The 12,186-nt window shown below is 30.9% G+C and overlaps 1 protein-coding gene across 4 annotated transcripts in view; it reads left to right on the top strand.

Moving 5' to 3' along the window:
- Positions 1-12,186, top strand: part of LOC145268247 (vacuolar protein sorting-associated protein 54-like) — a 181,054-nt gene that overhangs the window by 124,442 nt on the left and 44,426 nt on the right. For 3 of the 4 annotated variants that reach the window (XM_080123579.1, XM_080123576.1, XM_080123577.1), the window contains 2 exons: positions 4,291-4,308; positions 10,951-11,080. In XM_080123579.1, the coding sequence (XP_079979705.1) occupies positions 4,291-4,308; positions 10,951-11,080 (148 nt within the window). The remainder of the gene's footprint in view (positions 1-4,290; positions 4,309-10,950; positions 11,081-12,186) is intronic. The other variant, XM_080123578.1, reaches the window with a different exon arrangement.

Here is a 12,186-nt window from a genome sequence, read left to right as displayed (position 1 = left end):
TTAATGCTAATAAGTATTGGTCTCTATATTAATGCTTAGAAGTATTGGTCTCTATATTAATGCTAATAAGTATTGGTCTCTATATTAATGCTTATAAGTATTGGTCTCTATATTAATGCTAATAAGTATTGGTCTCTATATTAATGCTGATAAGTATTGGTCTCTATATTAATGCTAATAAGTATTGGTCTCTATATTAATGCTAATAAGTATTGGTCTCTATATTAATGCTAATAAGTATTGGTCTCTATATTAATGCTAATAAGTATTGGTCTCTATATTAATGCTAATAAGTATTGGTCTCTATATTAATGCTAATAAGTATTGGTCTCTATATTAATGCTAATAAGTATTGGTCTCTATATTAATGCTAATAAGTATTGGTCTCTATATTAATGCTAATAAGTATTGGTCTCTATATTAATGCTGATAAGTATTGGTCTCTATATTAATGCTAATAAGTATTGGTCTCTATATTAATGCTAATAAGTATTGGTCTCTATATTAATGCTTAGAAGTATTGGTCTCTATATTAATGCTAATAAGTATTGGTCTCTATATTAATGCTAATAAGTATTGGTCTCTATATTAATGCTAATAAGTATTGGTCTCTATATTAATGCTAATAAGTATTGGTCTCTATATTAATGCTAATAAGTATTGGTCTCTATATTAATGCTAATAAGTATTGGTCTCTATATTAATGCTAATAAGTATTGGTCTCTATATTAATGCTAATAAGTATTGGTCTCTATATTAATGCTAATAAGTATTGGTCTCTATATTAATGCTAATAAGTATTGGTCTCTATATTAATGCTAATAAGTATTGGTCTCTATATTAATGCTAATAAGTATTGGTCTCTATATTAATGCTAATAAGTATTGGTCTCTATATTAATGCTGATAAGTATTGGTCTCTATATTAATGCTGATAAGTATTGGTCTCTATATTAATGCTAATAAGTATTGGTCTCTATATTAATGCTGATAAGTATTGGTCTCTATATTAATGCTAATAAGTATTGGTCTCTATATTAATGCTAATAAGTATTGGTCTCTATATTAATGCTAATAAGTATTGGTCTCTATATTAATGCTAATAAGTATTGGTCTCTATATTAATGCTAATAAGTATTGGTCTCTATATTAATGCTAATAAGTATTGGTCTCTATATTAATGCTGATAAGTATTGGTCTCTATATTAATGCTAATAAGTATTGGTCTCTATATTAATGCTGATAAGTATTGGTCTCTATATTAATGCTAATAAGTATTGGTCTCTATATTAATGCTAATAAGTATTGGTCTCTATATTAATGCTAATAAGTATTGGTCTCTATATTAATGCTAATAAGTATTGGTCTCTATATTAATGCTAATAAGTATTGGTCTCTATATTAATGCTAATAAGTATTGGTCTCTATATTAATGCTAATAAGTATTGGTCTCTATATTAATGCTGATAAGTATTGGTCTCTATATTAATGCTAATAAGTATTGGTCTCTATATTAATGCTGATAAGTATTGGTCTCTATATTAATGCTAATAAGTATTGGTCTCTATATTAATGCTGATAAGTATTGGTCTCTATATTAATACTTAGAAGTATTGGTCTCTATATTAATGCTAATAAGTATTGGTCTCTATATTAATGCTTAGAAGTATTGGTCTCTATATTAATGCTAATAAGTATTGGTCTCTATATTAATGCTGATAAGTATTGGTCTCTATATTAATGCTGATAAGTATTGGTCTCTATATTAATGCTGATAAGTATTGGTCTCTATATTAATGCTGATAAGTATTGGTCTCTATATTAATGCTAATAAGTATTGGTCTCTATATTAATGCTTAGAAGTATTGGTCTCTATATTAATGCTAATAAGTATTGGTCTCTATATTAATGCTGATAAGTATTGGTCTCTATATTAATGCTGATAAGTATTGGTCTCTATATTAATGCTGATAAGTATTGGTCTCTATATTAATGCTGATAAGTATTGGTCTCTATATTAATGCTAATAAGTATTGGTCTCTATATTAATGCTTAGAAGTATTGGTCTCTGGTTTAATGCTAAGAAATCTCAAAAATATTCTCTTTGGGACATATCAGCCACTTTTGAATGTCTTTATCAATCACAAAGGAATCGCTATGTTTGACAGCGTCACCTACTTAAGGAAGCTTCATAAACAAAAAAAGGCAATATAGACTAGGAGTTGCAGCGCAGGATATGTTATGCCTCAGCAGCATTTAACCAGTTTTGCAATTAAGATTTCCTAACAGCAATGTCTTGTCCACACTGCTATATGGAAGTGAAACTTCAAAATCAGTTAAAAGAAGAAATTAGATGAATTTCATTCCAAATGCGTTAGAATGATTCTAGGGATTAAATGGAGATATTGAATTACCAAGAAATCTGAGCGCAGTAACCTATAGCTAGTATTGTCAATAATCTGCAAACAGCGTATAGGCTGGCTCTGACATACCCTTAGACTACTCCCCCCCCCCGAGTAATTGTCAATTAAGAGCTTCAATGGACCTTTGATCACAAAAGAAGACCAAAAATGAGCTGAAAGCAGACAATCAAGAAGAATTTCCCCACTCTTTATCTGTGCCTAAATCAAAACGTAGATTCCATGAGCAAATTTTCTTTCTTAGAACTGCACACATGTGGAACTCTCTGCCGCTTGCCTGTTTCCCTCCTGACTTCAACTTGGATGTCTTCAAGTCCAACATAAACAAATTCCTGATGAACCATCCCCTTAAGTAATGACACTTTATCAAATCTCCGATACTAACTATTACTACGATACTATCTTATTGATTACTGTACACACAATAACCTTTATCCCCGAGTGGCGTTTGGGCCTTGATAAGTGGTGACCTCCATGTAAAAAAAAAAAAAAAGATTTGATTTCAACGGGAAGAAACTGGATTGATGCTGTGGATTTGGCTTTAGATTAAAAAAAATGGAATACTTTGATTTCCTTGCTGTGTTGCAGGATGCATGATTTTCCTAAGTCGAAGAGAGATAAAAGTTTTATTTTAACAGATTTTCTGTTTTTTTTAATAGAATTCTTCATTGAATTATCCATCTAAATATACACATATCAACAATAATGAAAAGTAAAATAATAACTTCCTGGCTTTGCCGGGTAGGTACAATTAGTCTATTATATACATATCTATAAAAGTGAAATTGTCTGTGTACATTTCCCTACCAAATAACTCTGTCAATTTTCAGTCTACAGACTCGAGATTTGACATAAGGGGTATTGAGATTTGCGAAAATCTTTTTAATAGCTTTTCGGCCAGAAATTTGGCTGTCAAGGGGGTCAAAGTTCAACGATTTGACCTTTGAAAAGTCTACCAAACTCCTCCGCCAATTTTGGGTCTAAACACTTGAAAGTTTAAATGTAGGTTACTCAGACAAGAATCAAACTTTTTAATTTGATTTGAGCTCAAAACAATAAATGTTAAGGGGTCAAAGTTAAAAAAAAAAATTTGACCTCTGTGATCTCTACCAAATTACTCAGCCAATTTTTGGTCTAAACATTTGAAATTTTACATAAAGAGTATTCAGACATAGGGCAAGTTTTTTAATCAGTTTTTGGATGAAAATTTGGCTGAAAAGGGATCAAAGTTCAAAAGATTTGACTTTTACGATTACTAGCAACCTATTCAGCCAATTTTGTGTTTAAACATATGAAATTTTACATAAAGGGTATTCAGACATGCAGCAAGCTTTTTAATCAGTTTTGGGGCAAAAATTTGGATGCCAATAGGTCAAAATTGAAAGAGTTGACTGTTACAGACTCTACCAAATTCCTTTGCCAATTTTGGGTCTAAACACTTTAAATTTTAGATGGAGGTTACCTGGACATGAGTCAAACTTTTTAATATATATATATATATATATATATATATGCACATAAAGTTATGAACAGTACATGGGGCCCAAGCAAAGCTGGGCTAAACTACTAGTATATATAAAGTCAAACTTTCTATCTGTACGTGTGTGTATTTCTGGCAGGATGTCAGAAATTATGCAAGATAAACTTACAAACCTTACACTATTGGATTCACTATGTATCAGACAGGTTATATAAAAAAAAGTAACTTCAATCTTTATACACTGAGTTCAACAGAGGCAGTATTCATGTAGTAGGAGGGGATTGTCAGTAATTTTTGAAACAAATTTCTTTTTTTTTTTATTGTTTGGAACAAAATTCTAACAACATTTTATTTAGGTTAAATTTTTAAATTGTTTTATTTTCTTTTCCAGCACCCCGGGCAACGCCAGGTAGCCCTACTAGTTATTTATAACTTATAGTAATGGTTATTCTATTATTATTATTATTATTATTTATAGCTTATAGTAATGTCTATTTTTTTTATTATTTCTTTTGACTTATAGTAATGGTTATTTTTTAATTATTTTTAACGCATAATAAGAATTATTTTTTATTTTTAATTCACAGTAACGGTTGCTTTTTTTATTTTAATTTATAGTAATAGTTATTTTTATTTTTAATTTATAGTTATGGTTGCTTTTTTATTATTTTTAATTTATAGTTATGGTTGCTTTTTATTATTTTTAATTTATTGTAATGGTTGCTTTTTTATTATTTTTAATTTATAGCTATGTTTGCATTTTTATTATTTTTAATTTATAGTGATGGTTATTTTTATTTACTTATAGTAACGGTTATTTTTTTAAATTTCTTTTTACATATATTAATGGTTATTTTTATCATTTCTTTTATCTTATAGAGATGGTTATTTTTTATTTTTACTTATATCAATGGGTATTTTTTTTTCTTAATTTCTCTCAATTTATATTAATGGTTATTTTTATTCCTTTTGACTGGTGGTAATGATTATGTTATATTATTTTTAACTTATAATGTTTATTTTTATTCTAATGTTTAACTATTATTATTATTAACTCCTCCTCCTCCTCCTCCTCCTCCTCCCCCCCACCACCACCACCACCATTTTTCTTTTTGGTATTCCATGAGTTAAAATAATAAAATAACCATTACCATAGCTCCAAATTAGCTATGGTAATGGTTATTTTATCATTTTAACTCATGTTATTCTATTATTTTTTAACTTATAGTAATGGTTATTATTATAATTACTTTTATTATTATTTTGATTATCATAATTATATTTATTATTATTGTGGTAATTTTATTATTTCTAACTCATATTGTTTCTATTTCTTTTAACTTACAATAAGTTATTTTTTTTTATTATTGTTTTTTAACTCATGGTAACAGTTAATTTTTATTATTACGTTTCACTTATAGCAAGCGTTATTTTTATTTTTAACTAATAGTAATAGCTAAGTTTTTCAGGAAATCTTGAACATTTTTGTTCCAACTATTTTTCTGTTAACACTTAGTGTATTTTGCAAATTTATAGACAAATCAAAACAATTTATGGTTTAAGAAAATATTAAGCTAACGTTTCCTTGCGAAAATGATATTTTTAAAATAAACATTTGCCTATGTTATACCCCCTTTTTTTTTTTTTATTCCAAACGACTTTATATCCAAATTTTGATTCACTAACTCCTAAAACCATAAGAAAAAAAAAACATGAATAAGTATTTGGTGTGTGTACATATTAGTTGTAATCTGAACCGAATATTATTTATAAGGGAGCATGATGTTAGATAACAGAATTCATTATATTTAACAACACTGATGCATACAAATAATTATCTTCTGAATTTTGAGATATGGATATTTTGTATTGTATTATTTGGATTATTGTTTTCATAACATTCTTTGTTGATTACCACATAGTGGATAAAGTACTTGTTAAATTCGGTTGTAAGTTACACTTTTCTGGAAGTTCACATTGAAGAGATGTTGCCAGCCTGTTTCTGCTCTATTGTTATTTTCATTGCAAGTGCTCATCTGAGCTCCAATCTATGGTCTTCCCCCTTGTCAAACTTTCACAAAAACCATGTCTGACTAAAACCACTATCAATAATTTCCCCTACTCTATCTGCGCCTAAATCTATACGTGGATTCCATGAACAAAGCTTCTTTCCTAGAACTGCCTGCCTGTGGAACTCTGTTCTGCTGACCTGCTTTCCAGCTGACTACAATATGGTCATCTTCAAATCCAACATAAACAAGTTCTTATTGAACTATCCTCTTAAATAATCAAATTATACCAAATTTCTATTACTAATACTTACTATGCTATATACTTTACACATATTAACTCTTATCCTTGAGTGGCTCCAGACCATGATAAGGGTTGACTTGGGAAAAAAAAAAAGTTGAAGGCAACACTAAAAAATACAACTGCTAATTACTTAGCTGACGAAATAAATGCTACTCTCATGAATTAAATGAAGGGTTCTGTTCAAAATATATACGGCATAATCACATAGACATATCGGTTCTCATCAGATCACTGAAGTTAAGCAACGTCGAGCCTGGTTAGTACCAGATGGGTGACTATTTGGGAATTCTAGGTGCTGCATAAGCTCTCCACTTATCTCTGCATTTGTTTCCAGTCGTCTTGTACACACTTCAATGTCAACTCAGGAGAGGGGTGGTTGGAGATTGCGCACCTCTTGTCACAAAAGTTTCATGCGCAGGCACCCCTTCGTGAGTATCCATAGTCTGTCAAAGACTGAAGGCGCCCTGTTTCTGTTCAGAATTCTTTCCAGATTCACGAGTTTGACAAGACTCACCTGAAAAAGGTCAGAGGTTGCATCATCATTGTGGTGCTAACACTCAAGATGAGAACAGTAGTCTGACTAATACAAATGATCAATATGTTTTAGCACCATGTTTCTTTTAGATAATATTTCAAGTTTTAGTTTATAAACTTGCAGGGCTATCCAGCATTGCCAGGGTGGAAGAATAACATAAAATTATCATTAAAACTATTGTTTGTAATATTATTTCAAGTGAAGAAATTGTTTTTTTTCTTATAGAGATCACCAGAAATTTTAAAGTTAACATTATAATTAATGTTAGCTTAAGGATTTGAAAGAATTTTCTTCAAAAAGCTTGGAATAAAAATAAGCAAAAAAACCCCAAAAAAACTTGCAAAATTTAATAATGAAAATTCCTTTTACAGTGTATGCCATTCACAACAGCAAATTCCAAATAACAGTGCTTATGCAAAACAAGGATAACATTATTGTTAGCATCTGGGCAGGTTACCTAAACTGCTAGAAGGTGCGAAAACACTTAACCAGTAAAAATCACAGTAGCCAACAATTGGCAAACAATAAAAACATTGCGGAAAATTCAATAAATTTTTGAAAAATAATTAATTCAATAAATTTTTGAAAACTGGTTTATGAATCTAGTCTCTAGAAACAAATACTTAATTTTGTTAAAAATGGAAACCTAGAGGTAAAAGTAATGTTTCCTGTACATGTATAGCAAGCAGCACCATTCACCTTGATGGGTTGAACTGGTTTCCGCCAAAGGAGGAAGTTCCTAAGGAATATAAAATTCACAAGCTGTCCTTAGTTGTATGTAGTTCATAGTCAAGAGAGATATTGATATTATATTTCTGCAGTTCTTGCAAAGAGGTGCCGACATCCTCCTACACATAGCACTTGGTATTCCTAAATGGTCACCCATCTTGTACTGGCCAGGTTCAAATTTGCTTAGCTTTGCTGATCTAATAAAAACTGGTGTGTCAACATGATTGTCATATGCACACGTATACAGAAATGCAGGTTAAAAAAAAAAAAAATCTTAAACCCTAATTTATATTCATTATGGTTGAAAAAAGTAGGGGAAAAAAAAATTAATAAATAAATAAATTAAAAAAAAAAAATTTTGTTTGCTGTCAAAAAAATATTTATGAAACTTGATGATGAGTTTTTTGTTTTTTTATTTATTTGACCTTTTTTCTTTTTAATTTTCTTTTTGTATTCTTTTTTTTTTGTATTAATAAAAATTTTTTTATTTCATTGAAAAATTTGGCCAGCATTTTCACAAAAATTAAAAAAAGCAGTTCACGTTACTTGTTCAGAATATATCTATGATAACACAGCTCCTATTTTGCATGAGTACTAACACCTAAAATATCGTTTATAATGCAATAATCATACATTTAACTATGTTAGTAATCATTGATCAAACTGAACAATTTGAATTAAGTTTCGATATGAAGGTGCACTTAAAGACGGTCAGAGGTACACCAGAATCAAGTCCCTCACATCCTTCACTGCTCAAGTAGAAGTTGATTTAGTCTTTGGATCCAGTCTTTGTATATAAGTGTGGAGAGAATATAGGGTAAGTCAATTTTCTAATCAGAAGCTGTGGATTACAGAAATTTCAAATTACCATAAGGAACCATCAAACGAAATATTTTCCTCCAAAACTTTTAAGTTATTTGAGGAAAATGAATTTACAGATTAAAACAAGTGAAGTATGCATGGTCCCCCATGATTGCACAGTGAACGAGGCATAAAAAAAATGACTAAGTTTAGCATTCCCCACCCCCTCTCCCCATTTAGCAGGGAATGTTAAATCCTGGTGAAAGTGAACAAACGGTGCAGTGCTAGGCTTTTACATATGTAAATTTGAGTACTGCACCATGCAAAAAAAAGAAATGACTAAGTCCATCATTTAACCCCAAAAGTCTACAGTGCTTTAAAATATTTAAATTTGAGTTCAGCACTATGCAAAACTGCTAAATAGAAATATACAGAAAATTTTGAACAAAATGGAGCGTTTTTATTAGTCCTAAAAGAGCCCCTGGGGTACACCCAAGAGTTATTGCGAAGTATAGACGAACAAAATTATATAGAAATCAGTTAGTTACAATTTTCCAGAAAATTTTATAAAAATCCAAGGCATTCATTTTTTTTTTAATAAGCACAAAAGTGTCAATTTTAGCCATTTTAATCCAAAAGGCCCCCCTAAGGGGGAAACCGGAATTTGCCCGGAAAATCTGTTCTGTTACTTTACTCATATCATGTTTAATATTTGTGCAAAATTTCAAAAAATTCCATGGCGTAGTTATTGAGAAAAGTGTGGACAGATGAACAAGGACAAGGATGGATTTACAGGTCAAGTTAGGAGACCAATAATTGTAAAATTTGCCATTAAACTGGTGCTTTTTTAAAATGTTATTGCTGTTACAGCTTGAATAAAAAGCAGTATGTTGAAATTGGTGGTGGTTGTTTTGAATGAATCACAAGGTTATTGTTAGCATTCATTTCCCCAATATCTTTCTAGTTAGAATTCTTTCTAGAAGAACATCGAGTACTTACGGGATGAAACACCTGAAGGTTGCCAATATCCCCAAGTGAAAGTGTTTTTTGTGGAACAAACTTGATCCAAACTTGGCATACCCAGGGTGTCAGCTTGTGCCATTACTTATTTATCCACTGTCACTTCCCTAAAACTAGTGGTGAAATGTAAATTAGAAATTTTTATTTGCTTTATATATATATACTAGCATTTCAGCCCGACGTTGCCCGGGTGTTTGGAGGTGTACGTTGAGCAAAAAAAAAAAAGAAAAAAAAAAAAAAGGTCAATTTTTTTAACTTTGACCTCTATTATTACCCCTTAACATTTATTGTTTTGGGCTCAAATCAAGTTATCAAGTTAGATCCATGTCCAAGGAACCTATATCTAAAATTTCAAGTGTTTAGACCCCAAATTGACGGAAGAGTTTGGTATAGTTCTCAAAGGTCAAATTGTTGAACTTTGATCCCTTAACAGCCAAATTTCTGGTTGAAAACGGATTACAAAGATTTTACTGAATCTCAGTACCCTGTATATCAAATTTCGAGTCTGTAGACTGAAAATTAACGGTTATTGCATAGGGAAATGTACACAGACAGACAGACACACACACACACACACACACTTTCACTTTTATAAATATATAGATAATAATATGTAAAATAATTTTAGTTATACTGTTGTATTCTTTAATTATTTAAAAAAAAAAAGCTCTTCTAAAGTAAATAATGATACGAACTGACAACGTAGGTGTATCAATTCTGAATGTAGTCAGTCCCATATCACCACTTTTTTCACATGGATGTTGGCAACCTTCACATGGTCCTTCCTGTAAAGACTAAGTTCTAGAAAGATCCATAGAAATCCATGCTAGCAACAGATTCGAGCTGGTCAAAAAGCCATAGCACACTTTCTTACATTGGCAGCTGAAAGGAACGATTTTAGCATGACACATTGTCTGATGTCATTCGAATATCTCACCTTAGGAGGTAGTTGTGGTCAAAGTGATACTAATGCTGACTTACGACATGGATGTGCCAAGTTCTATAGAACTATTTTCAGTTATCGATGTTGCCAAACTTCACCATGTCAATCCTGATTTTAGAAAGAATCAATGAAACCAACATTGGCAACGATATCAAGCCAGTTAAAAATGTTGTACCATGTTATGTATTTATTTCATCCTCACAGCAAGAAGATGTGACACAAGGGTCAGAAAGTGGGATTGAAGAGCCAGAGCCACAGAGGAGGAGCACCTTGGTCCCATCAGCATTCCCTGGTAGAGGCGCCTCAGGCGATTAGCAATAAACTTCTGTCTGCCTTCTCTTTGAGAAGACAAAACTTGGGAGGGTGGACCTCCTAGCACTGTAAAGAATTAGCAACATACCACAGTCAACAGGGAAATTTCAGAAATCGCCTAGACTCGTGATATTGGTGCAAAGGGCAAAAAATTTACTATTCTCTATAGTTTATTTTAAACTTATGGGATCTTAAGAATTAGAATCTGGCTTAATTAATGTCTAATGACTGGGAATAAAATTTAATGTAAATCTGAAATATTTTAATTTTCAAATGGGAGGTTGTGCTTTATTATTTTTACTACTATCTAAAAGAAAGTTGTAAAAAATCCCTACATGATTCGGGTAGGTATAACTAGTTTTTTTGATGAATCGTTTTTTTTTTCTTCTTAACAACAGTGACGATTTGGATGTGATGATCACAGAATCTGAATATTTGGCCACTGTCCAAGGTCTGAAAAAGATGTTGTGTGCCGTCTGTGATCATGCACATGACCGGTGCGTTAAACTCATGGTTGCTCGAGCGAAGGTAAGAAAATAAATCTCTCGCTTGCTGTCAGTTTTTTTTGTTTTTTCTTTTCAAATTTAATGGCAGAGCGATTTTTTTTTTTTTTTTTTTTTTTCTTTTAAGGGCGGAAGTTCAACAGAATTTATGTAGAGGCCCAAAAAGTAATTCATATGTATCAGCAAGTTACGATTAAAATTAAAAACATCTTTCTTTTGAATGTTACATTTAGTCATCTCAAAAAGTCATCGCCAGCATGGGGGCCACTGTGATAACTAGATTGGGAGTGAGGGTTCACAGCAATATGTTTGTTCACATTGCATTTAAATTTCTGCATCTTGGTTGAGGAAACATGGAGTGGAACAAAATTCCAAAGACAAGCTATCCAAGGAAAGAACTTATTAGAAAAAAAATTTAAAAATCCTCTGTCCTCTAGGGACCTCTACACTCACAGTTAAAGTGGTAGGATTTTACTGCTATTTGAATGAGTCGTATATAACCAAGTGGAAGTTATACTATTGATCCAACACAGGAATCAAACACTGAACTTTAAAGTCAGACCTAAATAGCATTTAAGCTGACTCATCAAATTTTTTGCTTCTGACAAACCAATTTTTATTTTTTAATGTTGTACCATATTATCTAATATATAAACTTATCTAGTTGGATTTTCGAAGTCAGACTCCAAATAGCATATCAACTAACAAATCAAACTTAGCTTTTAACTCTCCAATTTTGATTTGTTTATGTTGTACCATGTTATTGGCAATTTAATAACATAATACACTACAATTTATTTCCAAAATGACTTAGTTTAACCCAGATGACTGCTAAAGCAAAATATTTTTACATAGTCACCTAAAAATAAAAAATCAGCAAGGGAGACAACTCATTTTAAATTGAAGATTATGATAAGAATTGTCTACTTTAAGTTTAAAAATGTGGAGAAAAAAACAGTATAAACTAAAATAACTTCACAGTATTCTGGACCATACCGAGTAGATACAGCTGTTATATATATTGAATTCAAAGATGGCATAATAAAAGGAGGAAAAAGGGTAATTGCAACTTCTTTCTCCAGTTTTGGATTTTGTAATCATGCCCATATGCATTTATTTTATTTTAAAAAT

This window comes from Euprymna scolopes, chromosome 43, assembly GCF_053919585.1.
Source record: "Euprymna scolopes isolate OS-2025 chromosome 43, ASM5391958v1, whole genome shotgun sequence".
In the NCBI taxonomy this organism is placed as follows: Eukaryota; Metazoa; Mollusca; class Cephalopoda; order Sepiida; family Sepiolidae; genus Euprymna; species Euprymna scolopes.
Note: the sequence above shows the minus strand (reverse complement) of the source record. Positions and strands in the feature narration are given on the sequence as shown.